The following is a 25,356-nucleotide window of genomic DNA, read 5'->3' as shown; positions in this document are numbered from 1 at the left end:
ATATAACCCTCTCCTTTCCACTCAAAAACCTTTTTGCTTTGTTATTACTAAAGCATACAGACACCCAATTATAAATGAGAGAGGAAATGACACAGTCTCAAGAAGAAATGATTGCCACAGAGCAAAATGGCCCTGCTGTCATCATAGGTCAGCTCTTTATTCACTGAATAAGTAAATGTTGACAATCAAGAAAATAAAAGTTATATCATTTTGCAGCCAAGTCAGAAATCAAACACACCCCTTTTAGAGAAAAATATGATATTGTAGACCAAAAACATCTGAGCACACTGAAACAGTCAGGACCATTTTAGCAGTGACATCCTCTCTAAAGACACTAAAGCTACAACACAGTACCAAAATAGGCTAAGCCTAATTTGCCTTTCAAATGTAATGTAGTCCACCCAAAAAGTTATTTCAGGCCACAGAGCTCATTGTAACACTGTGTGGCAGAATGTAATAGTACTGCATATTCAGCATATCTTAGGGGGAGGGAAAAAGAGCACTATATTCCACTTACATCACCAACATGCATGCTGTGATAGGCTGGGGTATATCCAAGACAGAAAATATTCAAAAATATGTCAGTAATCCAAAATCCCAGAGTTTGTGAGTTTAGCTATTAGAAAGCCCCTTTAAACTGAATTCTCCACTGTCATCTGCTTTTCTGATAAACCACTCAAGGAAAGAAAAAAGCTTTGGCTTTCCACTCCAGTGCGTTTAATCCCATTAAACTCATTACAATAAATGATGCACACCAGGCTCCAGAGCACAGAAGCCATAAAGCACTGATTGGGGTAATAATCTCAGTCTTTACTGGGACGATGCAGTGACTGTTTCAAGAAGCACTGTTTGCATCGGTCATTTGGCATATGGATAAATGATGAGTTTGCATGTATATAAGAAGAAACACTAGACATGCTTCTCTTCATTTTGGCAGACAGGGTAAAGCTCATTAGCAAGAAAACAGATGCCAGCTGGGTTACCCATTGGGAGTTGATTTTCTTTCACTAAATTCTCTGGGAAAAAATACAACATATTACATATGAATTCATGCTCTCTATTTCAAATTACTCTAACATGAGGAGGTAATAATGTGCCTGTTTAAAAGCCAAAAGGGGATACTCAACAGATTGCACAAATAAATGATTAATTTCAGCAAGACATGCACATGTAAACATTAGTTTGGATGTCATCTAGTTACCCTGTATCATCTGGACTCTCTCACTTTAGCGTGTCTGAGTATTATCCAAAAAAGCATGACTACAAAACACAAAGTAAAACACTTCATATTTCATTTCTATAACAAAGCACACATTTCAAAACAAATTTTGAGTTCCAGACTCTGGCATATCTCTGTTTTATCCAAACACTTCACCCTTTGCCAAAAGAAATGGTGTGTTGTGTTTCTTCTTCCGCCTGCAACTAAGTCGAATTTGACCACAGAAGTACTGATATGATTGATATTAGTTTAAGTCCGGTAGTTAACACAGTTGACTCCCTTTATTTCTCAGTATAGATGGGAACAGATTATATAGTATATCACTAAAGATTATGTTAAAAACCTTTGTTTTGCAATTAGGCCCACAGTGATTTGCCTGGCCGTCTCCCAAGCAAGCCGATGCTAACTGAGAGCCACAAACTTCACTGCCTTGAGGAAAACAAATCATTTCACAATGAACTCATCAATCTTTCATTTTAATCCAACTGTCATAATAATGGACCCAGGGGCACATGAAAAAAGGCCTAGGAGCCGGTTGTTATTTTGGCTGCTTGCGTGAGTGATCTGGGCTGCCTGGGGCCATTCTGCTGTCTATTGCTGATCTGACAGGGCCTCTCAGCTTCTCCCCTGACGACACGTCTCTGTTACCAGGAGTGGCGCAGGCTGACAGGTCACGCAACGTTACCTTTCCGTCTCACCTCAAAGAGCACCAGGAGTACGATGCACACAAGTGTAACACCACCCTCAAGCAGAAACTGAAACACCAACCCTGTACTCCCTCCAGAACTGAAACCACAACATCAGCATTCTGTTCTCTGTGTAAGAAGATGGAGAGTGAATGCAAATATAGTATTTATTTACAGATAATGACTGGTTTAGGAATCAGCAGTTCAGATTTTATCAGTCTGCAATGGAGTGTGATGAAAAGAATGAATATCTTCATGGCTAGACTGTATTAACTCCAGTAAGAACAACAGACAGTGTGACCTGTTAACCTCACACAGAGGTAAAAGCTGAGGGAACAGAGTCCTTCAGGCATCTAGTCTTCAATATCATTTTCAGTCTGTTAACTAAAGGACACTTGTAAGTTAACATCTAGCTAGACTAAAATGTGCCTTTGAATCCCTGCACACCTGGATATCCTAACTTGGATCAAGTTAGCTTATATTTATTTGAGACTTTATTTTCCAAATGTTCTGGTTAGCAAAACTAAAGACATTCACTGTTTTTGTGACTTTCACTTTTTTTCATCTTGCAAATTGTACATATTTGATATGCTCTCAGACAAATTTCGGATTATAATGGCCTAATTTGTTCTGATAAGATGATGCAACGTGAAAGCTTGTCAAATTTCAATGTGTAATCAATTGTGATTTGTAGAGCAAACTTTGAAAACATAAGTGAAACTCATTAATGTAATTAATGTTCCATGTGATTTCAAATTGTTGGTTGCCCACTACATGCACAATTGTCCAGTGTTAATCAAATCTAGAGCAAAGCTGAGTTTGTTTGTTTTTGACACTTCAGGTAACAGGAAGTGACAGAAGAAAGAACTACCTTTACTATACAGGGAATTACAGCAAATTGACCAAGCAATATTTAACATAACACAATATTGTAAAATACTAATATGTAGTGTGTGTGTGTCAACCAGAAAATTAGATACCTAGTGTGTGTGAATTGTATTTACGCAAAGCTGATCACTTTTTTATTACCTGCCTGAGAAATGTTTATAAAAAATCAACATAGGCTTACCAGCACTGGGTGACAATTGAAATAATCCAAGTTCTGTGAGGATGTTTATATACTTAAAGCTCTAACCAGGTAATCCATTAGATCAGGATACATTTTTACAGTTGCTTTTTAAAAAAATCACATGTTGAAAGTAATGAGGTTAAGTAAGCCTTACCTCTTAATAGCCTTGTAGCAGATGATCCCGGTCAGGAGAAGGAAGGCTACTGATGCACAGCTTACTATGCCCAGTACCAAGAGCTCAGCCTCCCTTCCCCACGGCTTCATAGGGGGCACAGTAGATGGAGCCACTAAAGGAGAGAGAGAGAAAAAGTAAGGCCAAAATGGGAAGTAGGAGCAACCGAACTTGCTCATACATGCCATGTTATCTCTCTCACCTGTAAAACTTGGTCAGCCTGCAGGGTAGTGCACCCACTCCATTAATCATCAGCAATGTGAGAGGTGCTTCACCTGGCTCATTACACCACCACCTCACCCAGAGATGTATTAATGCTTCGTGCTCTTCCACCATACCTCCTGTGCCACTTTAAAGTTTGGATGAGTTTGTCCCTGCTTGGGTAGTGGTAGTGCTACCGTACAGCTATTGACTATGGATTTTAATGGCACTTCTAAAACTGTATGGGAGAAGGCAAATGAAATGCCCTCGTGGCCCTCCTCCCCACCTCCCCCCTCTCTTTCTCAGTGCTGAAATCTAGATTCTGCATTTTCTACACCTCATCAGCATTCACCACACAGATATGCAGTAGTCCATTAAAGCCAGAAGAATGCTACCTGGGACTGACAGGATTTGTTATCTACTCACTGAAAGCACTAACAAAAGGGTAATTTCATACAAAACGCTTCCACAAAGCCTTAGTCTCTATATTGCGGAGCTGTTATTGCTGTATTTTAGCTCTGCCTTAGTTGTCATTTCATAAAGAACTAGCAACTGAGTCATAAACTGCTGCATATTGTCAATAATGTTGCTAAAACTCTGTCAATGTAAGCAAATCTTTGCTTTCAATGCCGATCACTGCGTTCAAATATCTGATGTACAACTGCTTTCAACCATTGCAATTCCAACACAAGTGCTCCACCCAAAAGCAGGTCGGGCCTCATCTGAGGACCTGCATTAAAATATGCACAACTGACACAAATTAAACACCATTTCAGCAGAATTCCTGAGACATTCACCCATGCACAATCCAGAAGAGTAAACCCGCTCCCATGCATAGCCAATTCATACATCGAGCTCTGCTCTTTGTCATCCTGATTGATATTTGCAAATCTCACTGATTGAATGAACAGAAACACATGCATGAAGAAATTACCAGCGTGTGACTCTCATATTGGTCAAAGGCTTTGCCTCAGCATATTTAGTGAATAAGAAGATAAAGAAGAAAACAATAAATAGAAAGTCTTCAGATGGTGCAGCAAGTTGCTGAATCCATGAGACAACCTCAGAGACAAAGGTTTCATAGTTCCACACAGTCCTTTAGTTTGTGAACATGTCGTTGTGTAAATGTTGGATCTGAGGAGAGGAGCAGTGTGGCATTGGCAGGCTGGACCATGTAGCCATCTGTCACCTTCCTAACCTGTCTTCCTCCTCTATTCCTAATCTGTGTTCCTCCTCTCTTCCTAACAAAACAGAACTCCTCTGCCTGGATGTGCCCTCCTCAGGTGTGTGTATCATCCCAGGTCAATGGCCCAGAGAGAGGAGTGAATTGGATGGCATTGTGTGGAGAGTACAACAGTGGCCTAGGAGACGTGGGATGACGTCACACGACCCCACAACCTAAGTGGGGGCCATTGTGCCTGCTGCCACCACCAAAGACAAACACACCGCATGGCCCACTGGAGAAGTGTCTAGCTCAAGTGACCTCAGTAATTGGGTCCTCTTGCACCTCCAGGGAAGGGAAAGTGTGTGTGAGAAAGCTATAGAGGGAGTTATAGCTTTGTTTGATCATCTCTCCACTGATGAATGATAGAAATGCAGAGTCAGCCATTATAGGACAGATTCTGTGCTTTTTAAGCATAAGCCTATACAGTGACAGACTCAGATAGTGACAATTCTCCTTTAGATGCCTTTTTGAAAAGATGGCAGGATCCCTGTATGTTAGAGGAGGTCTCCCCCTGGCATGATGATGGCGTGGACAACTGGCTACAATAAAAACCCAGAGTAGATCTCTCTAAAAAGAGCATAAAAATGGTTAAGAAATGTATTCATGTATTTTTGGTTGTTAAGGAAATAATTGGGACAAGACAAATTACTCTAAAAGCCTTGGAGGGTAACTTAGAATAGTCTTTGGTCAGAACAGCAACCTTGATCCCCACAATCTGTCCATCTCTGACTCCTCAGGTATTATAAAATATTGTAAAAATGTTTAAAATCTTAACCTTGAGACGAGTAAAACAATAAAGATCCTTTTTGTGTTTAGATAAACACACTTTAGATATATTTTAGGGGGTTCTTAAATGATGACTTCCTTGCATGGCAAATCATCCAGCCATCAAAATGAATACGTTGTAAAATGACAGTACCCCACAGATGAAAACAATGTTTTAGTTTAAAAAATACCTTTACAACACGTGACCTTATGTAGAAAGTGTGCATACTACACAGGGAGGGAAATCTGAATTAAAGTGATTAAGGAGAAGCAGGCATATACCACAATGGCAACAGGAGAGCCAGGCCTATTAGATTAGGCTATTTTTATACCTGCTCTCCAGTTTAATGGCATTATATAGCTCTGGATTGCATAGCCAAAACTAATTTCAGAATGAGAAGGCTGACAGATCGCCAGGTATAACAAAACAAACAGTGGACGTGCTCTGAGACAACTTCTCTTAATGAAAGACTCTCTAAGAGGATGCATTACTATTGAAGTCATTTGAAACTTCTTGACAAATGTTTACTCTGGGGTGGTGCAAATGCTATATGCTATTGAGTGATGTTGTTTTGCATTCTGTTGATTGATTAGAGCTCTTAGGCAAGGTCACAGTTCTACAGTTAACCAATAGCCAAATTAGGGCATCTCCTTAGTATAAATAAATGATTAACTACATTTTCATTTATTAGAATTAATTTAGAACATATTCATTTAACACTAATAAATGTTTTATGTGGATTAGTTTCGTTAAAATATGGATAAAATATGTACACCATAAGGGTAAAGAATCCACATCAAATACAAACACAAACAACAAAACAAACAAAAACATTTGAAATACAGAGCTCCATCCCACAACTACATTGAATTTACTAAAATAAGATTTCAATCATTTTTATCTGTTATTTGGTGTTCAATATTATATGTGATTGTGGTTGTACAAATTCAAGATATGGGAGAGCAGACAGTCACTGTAATGTGCAAATAATCCACAGACAACACATTTGAAATGCATTACCTGCAGCAATGTTTAAGAGGGATTGAAATAAGAAGATTAGCACTGGGCTATGAACAAGCATGTAAAATGAAAACACTACAAGAACATAATGAAGAAATGAGGCAAACAGAAACCAGCACTCCACAGTGCGCAACTCTCTCCTGTAGATTTGAGGTACTGAGCCAAGGAACATTAAAGTGACAGCAGTCACTCACTCAATACTTCTCCCACCACCCTCCTTCTCTGCTGGGAACATCAGCTAGTATCTATGACTGTCAGCACTGGATCACAAGCCCTATCTGACAGGGTCTGTACTCTGCCTTTCCATAGAAGGAGGAGTTGTGCATGCATGTGAACGGAGTCCTTGTGGGCTCCCATCCCTGTGGGTGGCTCATCCACCCTCACGGCAGCGTGCAGCAGAGCAAAGAGCAACACAGAGGCTGCAGGCTCGACAGCCCTCCCCTGCCTACCACTGTTAGTCATACTGAAGCAGAACATCACTCTGCCGTGCCAGAGTGAAGAGTGTGTAAATGGAAAGAGTGTGGTGCAACAAAGATTATACAAAAGTGGTGGAGGTGTTTAAAGTGGTTGTGGTAGAGCATGATCGATGAAGATGACTCTACAGTGTCCCTGGCGCATTTCCTAGAGAATCCAGTCCACTAAGTAATAAGTAAAAAATAATAAATAATTAGTAATAAGTAAAAAAAATCATTCAGGAAAATAGTATTACCTGATGCCAATACAGATGGAATGTTATAAGGTAAAGGGTCATATTGGTCCATGAGCTGGGAAAATGTTCAAATGACACTGAAAGAACCTCCAACTAATGGGCCTGTTTATTTACTACTTTGCTAATAATACCATACATACATAGTAGTGATTCATAAATGCTAAAGTCAGTGTGAAATTGTGCTTTAACTCTGCAATTTTACAAATGAGGGCAATTTTACAAGTAATGTGGCAAATCATGTTACTAACAACCAGCTATGAACACACAGCTGTAAAACAAAAAAACAAAAGTACGTACAAATAGCAACAGGATGCACCAGATGAACACATTACTATGCAAAAGGGATAGAAAAATAAAGAATCTGTGTCCCAACTGCAAAAGGGGAAGTTTAAAGAGTTTTGTTATTTTTGTTGATAAACCTTTTTGTGGGGAAAACTTCAATTGCAGTCTCTACCCAGTTTCACACTACATTAATGATGTCATCTTCAATGTTAAGATGAATGCTTAGAAGGATATTTCCCTCCTGACCTGCTACAGAGAACATGAGCAGTCAGTTAAGCCAAATTCTCAGAGAGCCAATGTCCAGTGTTGGAAGACAAACAGTGTTCCCCCTAATGCAAACAATTCTGGGCTTAGAAGATGAGAAGATCTACTGCTTGCTACTGAAGCACTTTTTGATGCTAATCCATTCACATCTTATCTTTTTTCATAATTAATGAGGATACTTTTATTCTTTTAAAGTAAAGAATGAGGATACTTTAATACTTTAATTCAAGTATGCAGAAATTAACTCCATGAAATATTGGCAGTGACATTTATTTCTGTCATCATTTATATTTGGATTAGAGTCTTCTAAAAGTCAGTGCAGCTATCATTTTACCATTAACTTTATGATTTTAACTTTTCAGAAAAAGAGGCTCCTGTCCATGCAGGCTTACTATTGAATTAGATTTTTAAACAACAATAGACAATAGCATTATACCTAGGCAACATTCAAACTAAGTGCAAAGCAATGCATCATAAGAAATATAACAAGCCTCAGCAGTCTATAACTCATCCTGAACCTGAAGGCTTTAAATAGCAGCATAAAAGCAGAAACTTTACAAGCCTTCCTCTTCTGCCAGGAACACTGGGTCTGTTTGTGGTTTTGGACTTACACTCTATCAGCTCAACCTACTTCTGACTACCTTCAGCAATTGCATGGCTCTCAGCCAATAACTGCCAATCTGTTAATGCTCCTCTATTACTAATGTCCTCTCAGATAAGCCCAACTGGAGCATGGGGGATTGATCCGTGACCTGTCAGCACATAAGCGGGACAATAAATTGACAGAGGGAAGGTGAGTGTGTCTAGAGTATTTATGGCGGGGTTAGAGACCACCTGATCCATGAAAACCCCTTCACTATGCCAATCCAGAACTGAGTGAGCGTTAGGAATGGCAAACTGAATACCTGCTCTACATCTAAAGGTTTGGTCAGTTTTTGTGATGACAAATAATTAAATTCTCAGTTTGGTCCTATAATTATCAATAAGGAATTGGTCCCAGTTGAGTAATATTGCTGAAAGGCAAAATTACTCTAGGAAATATGAAGCATGATGAGTGTTGAGTGACCACTGAAATAAGGGATGGCAAGCTTCAACTTGTTTTACTAAAACAAGAAGCGCTCCGGTACATAATTGACATGAGTATTCAAAGTATGCTAAAGAAGGTACAATCACCTATAGTCAGAGCTGTAACTTGCAATGTAGAGCTCTGTAAAAGCCAAAGCCACACACTGTGTTCATCTGAGCTGAAGGTTACTATCTGACATGTCACATATTTATGCACGTCACCACAGCCCAATTAGACCCACACCTCAAACAGTAGTTGTCTGTGTCAAGGCATCAACCAGCTAGTTGCAATACTGCTGCAGTGCTGTGAAAGTAGTGATTTAGTTACATTCTACACATGGCCTGAGTAATTATTACAATAAAACAGAGATCAAATAATAAAGAAAGCTAAAAGTGTTCATGATGATATTTAATTATCCTGGAGAACCATAGAATAAACAATGTTCTGTAAAAATAATTTTAATACTCCTGGGCATACTGCACAGACTGTGGTCTCAGCACTATGCTGCTTCAATTGACTGCTTTGTGTAGAACTGAGCAATTTTTGCTCTGACTTATAATGGTCAAGTTCTCAGTCAAAATCCACTCTTGATGTGTTCAATTAGTTTACATATAATTACATTACAGCACACCCTCAGACAGCAATATCCATTTCGTCTGACGCTTCTTCAGTCATTCAACATACAGTAATGGGAAAGCATTCAGTGAGGCATGTTTTTTCAAGCATCCATCATGACATACACAGAATATAAAATTTAATATAATATAAAATCTAAAATTAAAGTTAAAAAATGATTTTCTAAATATATTAATACTATGGAGTACAATTACAACACTGTCTAATATTACCACAGATATGTCCACTTTTATTCCGGGTGTATGTTCCCAAGCACATATAGAACAAAGTCTCTCTTTTGCGCTGTTTTTCAAAGCTCAGGGAATGGCGAACCAGTCTCTAGTCCAACTAAAATATGTTACCATCTATAGGTTTTTATACAATATTATAATATGAATTACCACAAAGGGCTATGCACCATAAAAGGGGAAAAAAAGAAGAAGACAAATATGTCAACATAGAAAGACACCTCTGTTGTCAGCTAGGGTGAGAAATGTAGGCCAAACTTATTTCTGTCATGATTAGTCCCTCCCAGCTTCCATGTTCCGTTTCATAGTTTCATTTTCTCCGCCCCTTGTTTGATTTTCAACACCTGTCTGTCGTTTAGTTGATGCATTTAAACCCTGCCTTGTTGCCTTGGTTTTTGCTGTTCATTGTGTTTGCATCTAGATTCTTTGATTGTGTTTGATGCAGTGTTTATTTGTATGTATGTAAGTTTGTACTCCATGCCTTTGTGTTTCTTAGCCTCTGAGTATTTCCTAGCCTTAGTTATAACCTGCTTACCCAATTTGCCCTTTGTGAGTTTTTGCTTGTTTGTAATTTATCCCCATACTGTCCATGTTGGCTCTTTGTCCCTGGACTACCCTAACGACTTCGTTACAATTTCACACCCTTGACTATAAACAGTTTGCCACTTATGTTGTTATATAATACAGTACTTCTTAAAAACAGATTGTTTTCATGCACCATTACTTCCCCATACTGTCAGACAATTTTACTTCAGCTACAGCAGTTTTCCATAACTCAGGCAATAGCTACCCCACATGAATAATAGAATAATTAAAAAATAAGACATGGTTATATTGATGTACAATTAACCACAACTTCAACAAAGATAACATCTGAAAGGCTTATGTGTATGCGATAAATTTACTTTTGGATCAAACAGTAAAATCACCTGTCTGCCTGTGAGACAACAAAAGATATGTTTCACTTTGTCAACACATCATGATGTGTTTTTGCACTGGCCATGAGTAATTACTTCCCACAATGCAAGAACCTTTAATTAATGTTGACATGCTAAGAATTAGCATAAACAGGCTGGAACACTTGCAATACAGAATAGGCTTCTGGATTTAGGAGAGGGGGGCGGATGTGTTTGACTGACAGGAGGGGGAGTCAAGCGGGCAGGCCCCTCAGGGAGAGAGGCTGACAGAGCTAGTGAAGCACTAGTCATATTAAAACTCAGTGTGCCATCCTGTTGTGTATACATGCTACATATATATTTTATCATTCAGTCAAGATATGAAGGATGAAATAGATAAAGATTTGGTTACATAAGCAACATAAAATAAAATCCATAATGATGGATTGTTTCTAATTTCAATTCAGTGTAATGAATAGCATGACATGAACGTTATAGGAAAACTTTACTGATCAGACACATAAAACAAATCTTTGATTTAAACACATGGCCTTAATCTTATCAAATACTTAATTAATGAATCTAATTAATTTATCCAGTTATCCTTTGTCTATGTCAAATTGGAATTGAATGCTCAATTTATAGTTAAATTACAGAAAGAGAGCCTTCACCAGCATTTTAGCACCTCCAGTCACAGTGATTTTCCATAATCCAAGTTAAGGTGAGCTATCCTCAGCCACACACAGAGCACCTATGTTGAGTTATCTGACCTGGCTGTGTGTGCAGTCTGCCACACATGCCCTTTTTTGGGCTTACAGGAACAGGTTCTTCCCCAAAATCTTGGAAGCAGTTCTGCGTAATCTACTTTCTCATCAACATCCATGGCCACTGTGCTAAAAATAGGCACACTAATCTTGTAGTAAAACATGCAAGCACTTTGGTGATGTTTAAGGATAAATCAGCACCATGCAAATGTTTAGATGTGGTTATTGAAAAAGTGGAAATGGTAGATCATGATATCTTAGTGCTGTTTTCCTTCCTGGACAAGATGGCTTGGGACAAATATTGAGAAGTTGTGGTTTCCTTTGCATTCCATGTGAATTCACCACTACTTTCCACTGGTGTGCCTTGGGGGGGGGGCAAAGTCCCTCCACAGGAAGATCACACACATGACAGTTCTCTCTGCGCATCTGTCTGCACCACAGTTCACACTAGATGTCAAACTATACTTCAGCATGAATCATACTTTTCTAGAGCAGCGGTGCTCTTTAATGCAGTGTCATCTTCTCAGTGGTTAAACACCTTTCCTGCTCCAGAGTATGTTCCCCCCACTGCGTATTTCTTGGTTTAAATCTTTTATTGCCTTACCCCTCAGTAATAACAGGTGCACGAGGCCTCATTAACCATACATCCTTCCTGAATTACGTTGAGGCAGTAATTCTAAAACCAATTTGTCACTAAAGGCAAGGCATGCAGTCTACTTTAACTGGATACTTATCAAAATGCTTAAAACTAACACCAAATAAAAGACCTAACACCAAATACCTCTAAAGACCTGACACCAAATAAAAGATCCAATATCAACTGCTAATCAAAGTTAATAAGATATCAATAATGTATTTAGCCCTGGCTTGTTAAGAAAAACAAAAGTAAAGGGAGGAGGGCAGGTTGGCCTGAGCTCTTGGCTGGCTCTTATAAATCCTAAAGACCTTCTCGTTTGAGGTTGTATTTGTTTCTTTCCATTAATTGCTCATGTTTAGTGAAGGCCTGAAACTGTCTGAGGGCAGATTGATTACACCCCTTTTCCATGCCCTGGCTATATTGATCCTGGGTCTGACAGGGACCACTGATGACTTAAAATATCCACTTCCTGTAATAAACTGATTGGGGCATTGTGGGCTTCATCACTCAGAAGAAGGAAGGTAAAGGAAACTGTTATGGCAGGAATAGGCTGCCAGACCAGCTTGTGATCACCATTCAGCCCAACAGCATGCAATAAATGAACGCTAGAATAAATGAATGCCATGAATAAATCAATACTATAATCAACCCTAAAGTTGATTGCTGTTTCATGGACACATTTCAGGTTCTTTTCTTTATAGAATGAGGGTTTGAAAGTAACCAACTGAGATATTTGGGGAAAATATTATTTTTTGGGTTTCTGAAGGTGGTGCAGACAATGTTTTTGTGTTTCTCACGATGGATAGTGGCTGAAGGAACTGAAGATGTTCCAAACATTCGTATTTCATCATGTATTGCAAATCTGAATTAGTCCATATAGATAGTACATATAGACAGAACATATAGACAGAACAGACAGACAGTACAGAAAAACATACCAAATAACATGCTTCATATAACTAAAACTGTCCTCCCAACACACACATACACACACACACACACACACACACACACACACGCACACACACACACACACACGCACGTACTTGTTTTTTATACCATTTCATTTTCATATAATTTTACCTTGTCAGGACCTGATAAGATAGATAGCCCCTAAATTCCCCTGATTTCCCTGGTTAGTAACTTTTTTGCCAAAAACACAGACCACCGCATATACAAACACCCCACACTATGACTATGCGTACAAAATGCTTACTACTTTAAAGTTATCAGACAATGAAAGGTATTTAGATATTAGGATATTCTGCTCGTCATACTTTAACCTGAACCTAAAACCCAGCGCTGCAAGTTGAACTGCTTAGGAGTTCTCTTTTCATTTCCTAAAAATGCAACCACAGAATGCAGCAGATATATTTCTTGTGGACTTTGTCACTTTAGCACAAAGCTAAACTTTACTTCCACCGAAAGCATACACTCGGGTCCTGGTGGACACAAACATTATGATAGTCAATGTTATACTTTTTCCTGTGCATACAGCACTGCCTCAATGCACAGAAAAGCTTTTAGTATTACTAAAAGATTAGTGTTATTGCTACTCTTGCTGTCTGCCTTCTATAGACAGCAAATAAGGCCCTAATCGAAAAATGATCAGACTGGTGAAAATGGCCCTATCCAGAGTCCCAGGGTGCTCTTATCCAACATGTGATTATGACTAAAGCTCTGGTTATCTTCAAGGACACCCATTTCTTCTTGTCAAGCTTTCAAGTGCCTTTTTTGAACAATAGCAGAGGGAGACAGTAATAGTTCCAGGAGCAAATTAAAGTCACACAAAATGCCTTCCGCTTTTGTTCTAATTTTAACTGGCATTATAATAATTGGACTGTGTATGTGTTTGCTTCAGCACATACAGGTTGGAGGTTGAGAGTCTTACCAGTGGGAGAGAGGAGTCTGGGCGGTAGTGGTGGAGGGGGTGGTGGTGGTAGTGGTGGGTAGGGTCTGCACTGGCATGGCAGCTGGCAGAAGCCTTCCACTGGCACTGCCAGGGTCCGGGAGCATGACTTCTGGAGCTCTCCCTGGGCATGCTAAAGATGAGAGTACTGCGTCATCATTTGCACACCCTCCTGTTACAACATTGTTACATATGCCAACATTCCCATTGGCAGTTTAATCAGTTATTCCTCTACATAGCAAAGGCATCAACCACAACTTTTCTGATGTGCTGACTTTCAGTAAAATAGCAAATTCTGAATTGAAGCATAATAAAGTATAATTTCAAAATAATTCAAAATAATTTAAAAGGATATTATTTTTGTGTCAGTATTAATGATCAATGTATTTGGTCATTAATTATTAACATTTATCCTCTAAACATGTGTCTGTTTTAAATAACCTAAAGAATTTCATACAGACACTAAAGGAAAAGCTATTTGTATTGCACACTGAACTATATAAATGAAAATACATTAGGAGTAACGATGAAATTGAGGAGGTCCCTATAATAGTGTTTCTGTAAATATAACAAAAATACAGAACACCTTATAAAGCCTGATCTTTCCACACACCAGCTCACTGGAACTCCCTCCCACTAGGGGAATGAAGGGTGTGTAGAGGTTAAGGTCTTTCCAAGAGGGCTCCCACCCACACCTCAGCCCCCTAGTCCATAAAACTGTGGGAGTAATGAGCGAAGCCTGACACACACACACACACTCTCTCTCTCTCTCTCTCTCTCTCTCTCTCTCTCTCTCTCTCTCTCTCTCTCTCTCTCTCTCTCTCTCTCTCAGGAAGCCCCTTTGCTATCATACGTTTAGCTTTGTTGCCACAGGCGACAACAGATGAGGACACAGTCTAGTCTCTGCACATCAAACCCCCTATTGATGGGGTCTGACATATGATAGTGTGATAGGATTTGCTTTTAGAACTCTATCCAGAAGTTACTTTAGACTTTTTAAACAAGTTAGTACTATCATTTCTAATTCTTAAAACAGACATATTTTTCAGTCTATTAAATGATCCCTGTGCTAAAAACTCAATTCACTCAAAACTCAATGTTATATCGTAAGACAGGTGCTCTAATAGTCAACTGAAACAATATGAATACAGTTAGCGTTGCAAAATGGACTTGAAGAATTCATCCCTAAATGCTCCAGATATTTAAGTAGGCGTTTCTTCTTTCCCCATTACAATACAATTATGATCCGAACACAGTTACACAGCAACGCAACTAGTTTCATTCTCCAAATGCCGTGTAAGAATTTCGGCAAACGCATGCTTACATGCACATTTCTGACGAATTATCACCAATGGTACTTTTGGGTTAGTCCCATAAACCTACCTGTAATAATGGGAGAAATACCAAGAAAAAGCAGAGATTAATCAAAAAAGGCAAAAACCTCAAAATGAGCGATAATAAATTTCGGATAAACATTCCTCCTGTCTCTTCACAGCCCACCTAGCGAGCACACTGGTCTGAGAAGCATAAAACTCTTTTATTTATTTTATTTGCAAGAATTTAATCCAGTCTTCCAAGCTTAGCAATGAGTTTCTTTCCGAGCTTCTCGTAATAATGTCTCCTAACCATTCTTGCCCAATTAAATCATTAGTTGATGGCATGAAGAGTTTGAGAGAATATGGGATCAGAAGAGCTCCGAGCTCCGTATACACTCGTTAAAGTTGGTGATCCTCGGCGTTATTATGCGGCGCGTGCTGTATCCAGAAAGGAGTTGGATGGCAAAGTTCCCCAGTACACGGGATTTAGTCGCGCTTGTGTTCGAGTCATTGCTCGATTAGAATAAATCGCTTGTCCTGCATATGAATAAATGACATCAGTGACACGACATAAAAGTTATCGATACTCTCATCGCTGTGCACTGATATAGGCTACGCACGTATAGACTTCAGAGAAGACACATTTACGATTACTTTTAAATACGGGAGCGCGAGTGACATCCTAAACTGTACTCTCAATGTTTAGCCTCTTCGTTACTTCTGGAACACTGCCTGCGTAGAAGACGTCCGGTGACAGACATTTGCCAAATAGTGTTGTCCTACGATATTATCATCACTGTTACCGTCGATATCTCACAATTTATCTCACTTCCGGAAAAGATATTTTCGGAGACGCCCGAGGAAAACGTCGCACGGCGCGTGTGTACTACAACTGTTCAGCGAAGATTTCCAGAGCTGCTGTTTGGGTACGCTACAGCGTTCGTTCGGGGTCGCGAGCATTCAGGGAGTTGGATGTGTATAGTTCATCTAAATGGGAGAGAAGGTGTGTGTGTGTGTGTGTGTGTGTGTGTGTGTGTGTGTGTGTGTGTGTGCGTGTGCGTGCGTGTGTGTGTGTGTGTGTGTGTTGGGCACTCTAGCTGATTACTTTGCATTCTGCACACCTATCAGTGTTTATTAGGTAATGTGATGAGAGATGTGTTTTGAAAGAAGCAGTTCTTGTTTCTTGCCATTCGTCACAATTCAGTTTTGTTACCAATTGCAAGCTTCTTAAGTTTACTTAAATTAAAAAAAATCTAAAGCAGTATTTTATTTTAAAATAGATGAGCACCTCTTAAAGTACATCTACAAGGATGATGATAAGTCGAAAGTTGGAGGTTTAATCAAAGGCCTTAGTTTGTATTAGCAGCAGCCCTTACAGGTTCCAGTGAAGAGTGGTATTACATCTGCCCCTTTCTTGTTGCACCAGAAGGTGTTAATGTGATTTATGTAGCTTCTTTTATCCCCAACAAGATACTGGGCATGTCTGGCTATTTGAGTCAAGTCATTCAAGGAAAGAAAGCCATGTGTTGTCCTTCACATCTTGTCTACCTAAAAGCTGAGCAAGTTTTGGCTATTAATGAAACTACCTCAGTTCCCCCAATGGTGCATACATGGAAATCAATATAACACCATGGGATTTATATTGCTGATGTCCATATGACTGGTAGGGAACAAGTGGAATATATAGCATGGTGGTAAATACTGCTGTTGTAATTTTTTTCCACGCAGTATAACAATTCTGATGTTTTCTTGCCAGGCTGAGAATTATGGTGACAGCTCAGATTTTATTGTGTTGCACAGAATCCACTGCTTAATTTAATTAGACAGAAGTGCTCTCTGATGTGATAATCTTGAATGAGGTTGTTCCATTAGATTACCATAGCTATAAATTTTCTCCCAAATAAATCGAATCCTAATTTATAGACCTTGTTTTATGTATTAAGGCTATATTTGCTGACACTTGGCTATGTCTCTGGTATTTGGTGGTTCTCCTCAACTGCAGTGATTACTTACAGATAGGGAGAAATTAATTTTCTTTCAGGATTAACAATGCAATTATTGAGCCTTAGGCTGAAATTTGATTCTTAGCTCAAAGCACCAATCACTGAAAGTGCTATTAAACCGATGGAGAAATGTGTTTGTAATAAGTTTTCACTGAATCTGATTTTACAGTGTTGGATGTTTTGTGAAATGTACAGCAAAGTCTACAAATCGCTGGATAGTGAAAATTTGTTTATTGTTTTGTTTCTACATTGAATTTGAGATGAAAGAATGACTATGATGTTAATGTGCATACATTAATGTTAAGCTTAGTAAGATTATTACTTATGATAGGACACATAGAGCAGGAATTGTGGACATTTTAAAAGAGAATCCCCCAATTTCATAGGATTAAAAGGATTAAAATGACAGTTGTGTGCTGTTGTTTCTTGGCAAGCTGTGTGAGGTGTGAAAAGAGAAAGCCCAGACTACAATTTGCTAAAAAGACTACAACTGGTTGAGTTCATAAAGATGGACCTGTATCAGAGTGTTGAAAAGTGTGGAGATACAAATGCAATAGCTCATGAATCCAAATATACTGCCCCATCTGTGAAGAGGGGAGACTTGTCAGTAGGATGCAACAAATTAGCCAGATATGCCACTTTGGGATGAAGTAAGATAGCTCAGGGAAGTGTACAGAAGCATCTTAACTACTCACATGCAACTGGTTGCCTCAGCACTCAGTGGATGTTTCACCTTGTAGCAGATCTAATATATTCTACTAAAGCAACTTTCCAGGGCCAGAATGTTGATTATATTCTTGATCATTGTGTAACCTGAACTCCAGTGAGAGTGAGTTTCATTTACTGAAGACATCACTGGAAACATAAAAGCCAGCCCACAGGACATGCAACTACCTGTATCACAAGCCTGGCTGAGCATCACAGTGACAATTGATGTTTGGGTCAGGGACTTCAGGCAGTCATTGATTATAAAAGATTTGCAACAATTTATTATTGACAGTTTTATTTGAGATGTTAATTGCAATTAATTATAATTGTGTAAAAAGGGACTGTTCTTTTGGTTAAACTATCATTTTAACTGATTTTTAAAGAATTAATTATTTATCTTAAAAAAAGTACATGATTACATATATGTATTTCAAAGACTTATTTTACCCAATAAAACCTGGCATGCAAATATTCACCTCAATTTGCCTCAAATCCACCTCGAAATTTCAAGAACATATTATTTATGGTAAAAAACAAAAATGAAAACCCAAACAAACAAAAACAAAAACAACAAAATCAAATCAAAATCAAAATTAAAAAAAACAATTCCTGACCTTTCAATTAAGATCAATGCCTTGAGATGTGAGAGTAGCTCATACACTCCCTCAAAATATTGTTTGTGATGCCGAGCCAAAGATCACATCAAACTCTCATATTTCTTGCAAAGAGAAACTAAACCAGTGTTTATGCAGCCTAAGCTCATACAATAATACTATGTAGTTAACTTGCATATTTGTCAACTATCTTAGCTTTCTGAGAACAAATTAAGAATTTCCATTATTTTACTCTCTGTGGTCTTGATTACATGCTACACCCCCCCACAAAAAGTGACATTCAGGCCCAATGAGAATTTAAAAGGAGTTACCTTTAGCAATATGCACAGGGCCAGGTTGATGCCATTTCATTAGCTGAGTTGGGGCACTGCAGAGTAGATTAGAAATGGCCAGAGTGGTGGGGGAGCAGGGGGTGATGTATTCCTACAAGAGCTGATCCAGCTGCTTGATGCCAGGAAGGTCTACATGGTCTGTTGTGTGGTTCTCCCTGCCTGTTGGCTGACCTTAAAGAGCATCCCTAATCTTATTTAGGGACGCGATGGATGACTCTGTACATTAAGGTAGAGCCATCTGATTCTTCTTCTGATAGTGACCCATTAGGGTGCTCTTCAGTCAAGATCAGCTCATGCTGAGACTCATTCGAGCTCTCTTAACTCTGTCTCATGGATCTCCTTATCTTTTCCTCGCAGCTGTGCCTATTTTATGCAGTCTTTCTGATAACCTAAAGCGACTTATGAATCAGGCTGACTGCATTAGTTTTATTGTTTGTAGTGTTATGGGGACCTTTGGGTTTGTTTCACTTTTTGCCTCTGGAACAGCCCCTGTTACATGATAATAAAACATAACTGTAGACTTGTATGTAAAAATAGACAGTGATGTCACCTTGTTATTGCAAAGGAAACAGAAGAACACTGTGAGCTATGTGGAATGGCTTTAGCAGGCATTACCACTTAAGATCTTTAGTATATTGGAGGCATGAACGGAACAATATTATCTACTTGATAGTGGTCTTCAGCTCTAAAGTATTGAGGCTTCACACCTTCCTCTCCATTAGCCATGTCTTGATCCTGACTCCACAGTTGATGTGACATTATGCTGGTGTGTCTTAATATGCAAATGTAAGAGGAGTAATTAGATTTAGATCTTCATTTCAGGGGTCTTAGATATACTTTAAGCAGCTATGTCTGAAGTTTTGGAAAGACATGTAGACCACATTGCCTGTTCATATTTTACAAGTATAATCAAGCACTGGACTTTTTCTCTTGCTTTAAAGGTGCCTTTATACTGTGAATAATCTGAGCTATAGAAATACAGCTATATTGAAGTAAGCCATTTCAGGAAAGGAGTGCCATTTTCATTTTACTGAATTGATATAATAGAAGGGTTTGAAGCCTTTTTGTGTCACAGGGAAAAAAAAAACCCATTCATTTACACTTCAATCCGAAGAAAAGATGTTGCCCCATTCATTTCCTGATGAGCAGGGGAAGTGGAGACTCTTTTGCAATACTACACAAATGGGAAATAATTACATTTGCAATCATTTACATCTGTGATTTGATTTGGTCATCCATGAAAGACTGCTACAGAGCCATTTCTATTGTCTTTTTTGCAATGAAAAATTAGGCAATTTAATAGCATGCCAGAGGACAGTTGATGATAATAAAAATACTCAGATATAGCAAACCTCTATACATGCCAAATAAACGTGAAATGTTTACGTTTGGACAGAATCAAAATAGTGAGTGTGACATTAAAGACAAAAACAAGCAATGCATATTTTGCAGTTTATTTTAGTTTGTTTTAGAGGTTCTGGCAAAAAATACACAGTAGCATAACTGTCTGTCAGCTCTAATATGATATTGACATACATACAGATGACATGGCCTTTCCATTACGCAGTGATGTAATGCTGCATCTTACCTTGTGGAGATTCGCAGGCCATAACTCAACTGAAGCACTGGGGCTGGTGCCGTGCAAGGGCAGTAGGGGGGAGCCTGGGTCGGGGACGGGAGGGTGGTGATAGATGGTGTTGTGACAGGCGCTCGTTTCTTGCTGCCTCTTTTTCCTCCAGGTTGAAGGGGTAGAGTGGAGTCAGCACAGCCATGGCACAGTGATTTAAGGCCCTTTGCCTCATCAGGAAATCGATGCTGGGTGGAAGGGGCCAGTGTGGCAAGCTGCCGCATTGCTACTTCGTGAGAGGAGCCATCCAAATTCACATATTGATCTTATTGTGTTTCTGAAGAGGTACACACACACACACGCACACACGCACACACGCACACACACACGCACACACGCACACACACGCACACACGCACACACGCACACACGCACACACACACACACACACACACACATATATATATATATATATATATATATATATATATATATATAAAAATTTAATTCAAATATAGTGATGTTTCTCCATAAATTTGTATCATTTCCCAAATTGTTTTATAATTACTCGATTAGTAAATTTAGATACTCTCCTTGGCACAGTGCCTTGGCCATTGAACTGTTCTTGGTGCTACACCAGCACTCATTGTGATTTATATCTTTAAAGTAAATATACTGAATGTGGTATCTCTTCAGAATTTTAAGGTCTGTTCATGTTGAAAGTTTGTCATTTAAATGTAAAGCTGACTTCGGAATTACCTGCCTCTTATCTGCCTGGCCAATTTGTCAGTGTTTCCCTTAACTAAAAGAGAAATAAGGAATATTTATGATAATAATTGTCCATAGGCAACTTTGGCACTGCAATTAGTAGCTATGTAAGCTCTTCTATGTAGCCACTTCACTGATGGAGTCCTACACACCAGTTTATCCCTCTGCATAGCCTCAAGGTCATTTTTAAAAGACATGTAGGCTGAGAATAGCTTCAAGTGCTGTTGCTAAAGCATCCTTGATTTGCTCCAGGGAAAAACAGTTAATGTCACTCAACAGATAATAGTACATAAGTGAACTTCTTGTGCTTTTAGCATTATAAGGAAACAGGACACACTCTAAATTATTTCTATAATAGATCTATATAGTCTATATAGTCCTATTTTTTTGCATTAACCAAAACATTTTTTGTGTCAACAAATTAGTTGTGTTTTTAAACTCAGGCAAGTATCCCTTCGCAATACCAACCCATATCTTTTCATTCATTCATTCATTCATTCATTCATTCATTCATTCACTCAGTCTTCTTCTTCTTCTTCTTCTTCTTCTTCTTCTTCTTCTTCTTCTTCTTCTTCTTCTTCTTCTTCTTCTTCTTCTTCTTCTTCAGTTTACATTTCCTTCCATGTAGTACATATGTACTACCAGCCAAATTTCCTAACAAAGTGAAAAAAGAAGAGAAAAATATGGCTATGAGACAGGGAAAATAAGATGTAAAAACACTACACATTCTGTACATACTGACTAAACAGACAGAAACGCGTAACATGCACTGATGTAGGGAAGCGACAGGCAGGGCACGCACTGCGGGGGTCCTCAAGCTGAGACCCACCTCTTCCCCCCAGGAGGGGATTGAAAATGTGAAAAATAATAGCAAATTCCAAAAAAAAAGGCGTCTACCCTGCCTCTTGCGGTGGGCCCACAGAATTTTGCGCTATGCCACAGAACATATACATTTCTGAGATAATAGTTGCATTCGTTGTTTTTAATTAAGAAGGTGCTTCTTTTTCATACTGTAACCATAACATAGATAATTATCAAATTTTACATATGTATTTAACATTTTCACAGAAAGTGTAGAAAAGGCCTGGTTTTCTCAAATGAGTGCTTATTTTTTATATATGTGTGCTGCTCTTAGAATTGATGTATTTCTGATTTTGAGTTTTTAGTAGAGGTAAGGAGAGTGATTGTTTCTGATGTTGATAGTTTTCTTTAGAACTTTTTTAATACTTATTTGAAAATCTTTCCTTAATTATGTTGAAGGTCACCAAAAAGCCATCATAGAAAAAATGTGCCAGGCTGGATACACCTCTGTGAGAACAAGGCTGAGCATATGAAGGGTTTGTTGTTGATTAGGAACATGGGATTGTTTCACATTAGTTACTTCCTACTGTTGCAAAGAAGAGTTTTTGCTTCTTAAAACATGTTGAACAGACATTGATTTTAATGAGCTGTATTCCTCACACTAACACTCCTGGCCACAAAATAGCATTCTTATCCGGACCGCCGACTTTAAGGGGATTTCTGCAGTTAAACAAAAGCTACGACCTTGCAGTGTTTATATGTAGTAGGTCAAAAACATGTGGGTTCAGGTACTTTCCTTGTAGGGAATCTGGTGCACTGAATAACCCTTAGAAAGCAAAATCTTATGCTTTCTGAGTGTTATGGCAAATTTAAGATCCTATTAAAAAAAGCTTTCCTCAAATGAAAATTAGGACATTTTTTTTTCATACCATTGTAACTGATGCTACTAGTTTGTAATTATATTAATTATTTTAAATTATATTAAAATGCACACATTAGTCTAGAGCTCAAGAAAGTTTACTGTCAATTCAAGTTTAAAAGTATTTAGTTTATTTATTCCTTTATATGATCCTGAACTAGGATCTAGTTTGAGCAAAGGTTTCCTACCTTAAGGAAAGATGAACACATGCTTGTTGAGATTAGTAGTACATTGAATGTAGGATAGAACTAAGAAAACCATATGTACTATGCAGTGGTCTCTCTAAATTCTCCCAAAAGTGCTTCTAATGTAACATTTTTTTTATTCCTTGTATTTTCTTTGTCTGCTCTTTCTGTGGGTTGTTGTGTAAGTGTATCCGCAGGTCTGCACACTATACACGACCCCGAGATCTATATTACTACTATAGTGCTACAACCCCCCCCACCCCATCTCTTACATGCTCCTCACACAGTGTCTGTCTTTGCTTACCCTCAGCATTCCCTTAATCATGTGGTTCTCATTTATAATACCATGGATACACTAATGGCATCTTAGTGTAATATGACCATAAAAGCAAAAACGTTTTGTATTTCTCTTGAAAACTGAACACCAGACATAAAAAGACAAAATGAACATCTCAACATAATGATACAGTCTTATGATTCAGCCCTTATTTTGATCATGGTTTGTTAAATTATTTAGTTCTAGAGATATTATTAGTGCTTGCGCCTTTGCTCTTTTGTCCACTATTATGTTCTGTTTTTTAAGCTCTTACTATTTTTTTCATCTACAGGTTGCAAAGGTGAAAGGTCCTTTGAAGAAAGGTTACTCAGTAGCCTGTGTTGTTGATGCTGTTACAGACTTCCATGATGAAAGAGAATGGCCCTAAAATGATGCAAATAGGTTATACTCATATATCTACAATTGTGAAAATACAGGCCCTAAACTGAATCCATTTGAACGCATAGACTTTTCTTGATGTTGTTTTGTTGTGGTCATAAGAATTTAAATGTCATAGACTGATATGTATCACTTTGGTTTTTCAGAAGTCCCCCTCTTGCATCTGTGTTGTAAACTAATAAATTCGGCATATGTAGTTGACAATAATAATATTTATCTGGACCATGGTCTACAAAACAACATGATGTTAGCAACATTACATAACATGACAACTGAAGCCACACAAACCGTATATTGCAGGACGCTACAACACACCAGAGCTCTGCATGGCTGTAAATGTATTGCAGGGACAGCAGTTCTATATTTAGGCTCTTGTTTGCTTCTGCTGTGAGAGGCAGGGAGGACGCTGAGAGCAATCAGCTGGAGTTAGTGAGGAGGCCATTCAGTCAGCCACCAGCCCTTCAGTGTGCGTCTGAAAGGCACCATCTCAGTGGTGCATCAAAGCTGACAGGGCTTTCCTTCTGATCCACCATGAGCCATGTTTCCAGAGCAGCAGAGGTCACACAGCCCCTCTTTATTCTGGACTACCACTACCTTCTTGGAAAATTGGAATAACAACTCTGCAATCTCTCTGCAAGAAAGAGGGGTTTTATATGCAAGTGATTTACAGTGAAAATGGATGTGAGTGGTTTACAGTGAAACTGGATATGGTGGTTGGTTACTGTCAAAAACAACTGTTCACATCTTTTCTCAACTTGTTGCCTGGGCAGAAAGATCAGTACCAGAACATCAGGTAACCAGTCGTCTGGCTACAGGAGGCAACGCCTCTGCCAACATCTGAGTCTCTGCTGCTCTCAGTGCTCTTTGACCACTGACAACTGCACACACCACCTACCTTACTGGAAACACATGCACTGACACTCACTGGCCACTTTAATAGGTACATTAATGATGCATTTTATATGTGTACAGATACAGACTGTAGCCCACCTGTTTCCATACACAATATTGTGTCAGTCTTCCTGCTAAGTTGAGAGTAGACAACCACCCAAAACTATCCTGGGTTCCTGTGGTCAGATCCTAATCACTGATGAGTTTTAGGATAGCTAACACAAATTGTGCTTTCTAATATATAGTCAATTCATGTTTCAAATAAAGTGAGTGCATAGTGCTAGTGGAGCCCTAACATGGCTATTCGCTGGCCTTATTTGACTTGACTTGTGAACAGGACATGCCCTGGTGTCAGAGCAGATGAGAGAAGGGTTGTCTGTCTGATGGAAGATAAAGCGAAGCAGAGTTGTATGTGGTTCTGATGGCAGGTGCACCTGGCAGGGGAGATTATGTTACATATTAGCATTGTCCTAGCAGCATGGTCAGTTGTAGTTTGCAGGGTTGGAATCCAGCAGGGTGCCTCTCGGAGGACAACCACTGCACAAATACACCCTCCCTTCCACGCATGGCATTCATGACAGTTTGTGGATGTTAACACAATTTCGGCACGCACAGGTTTGATCTCGGTCTAAAAACCATCCTAATAGTCCTAGATAACTGCTAAAGAAAGCACTTAGCAAACTGTTTTCTTTGGAATGTATTTTGACTGTTGGGTGTACTGAATAATTTATTAAGGGACTGATCTAGAATTCACATATAGCGCTTCATCTGATTTGTTTCCTTAAAACA

The 25,356-nt window shown here is 38.8% G+C and overlaps 1 protein-coding gene and 1 long non-coding RNA gene across 3 annotated transcripts in view; one reads left to right on the top strand and one right to left on the bottom strand.

Annotated features, from left to right (window-relative positions):
• prima1 (proline rich membrane anchor 1) overlaps window positions 1-16,023 on the bottom strand; it is a 25,113-nt gene extending 9,090 nt beyond the window's left edge. For both annotated transcript variants that reach the window (XM_026998917.3, XM_035523991.2), the window contains exons 1-3: window positions 15,132-16,023; window positions 13,731-13,881; window positions 3,129-3,261 (exon numbers count right to left, since the gene is read on the bottom strand). In XM_026998917.3, the coding sequence (XP_026854718.1) occupies window positions 3,129-3,261; window positions 13,731-13,881; window positions 15,132-15,224 (377 nt within the window). In that variant the 5' untranslated portion in view covers window positions 15,225-16,023. The remainder of the gene's footprint in view (window positions 1-3,128; window positions 3,262-13,730; window positions 13,882-15,131) is intronic.
• Window positions 15,910-25,356, top strand: LOC145658810 (uncharacterized). The gene is made up of 3 exons (XR_014124715.1): window positions 15,910-15,990; window positions 20,461-20,633; window positions 23,570-25,356. It is a non-coding gene; the product is annotated as an uncharacterized LOC145658810 (long non-coding RNA).

This window comes from Electrophorus electricus, chromosome 7 (assembly GCF_041902795.1).
Source record: "Electrophorus electricus isolate QZ-2024a chromosome 7, ASM4190279v1, whole genome shotgun sequence".
NCBI classification, from domain to species: domain Eukaryota; kingdom Metazoa; phylum Chordata; class Actinopteri; order Gymnotiformes; family Gymnotidae; genus Electrophorus; species Electrophorus electricus.
This window is presented reverse-complemented; position numbering and strand designations above follow the sequence as displayed.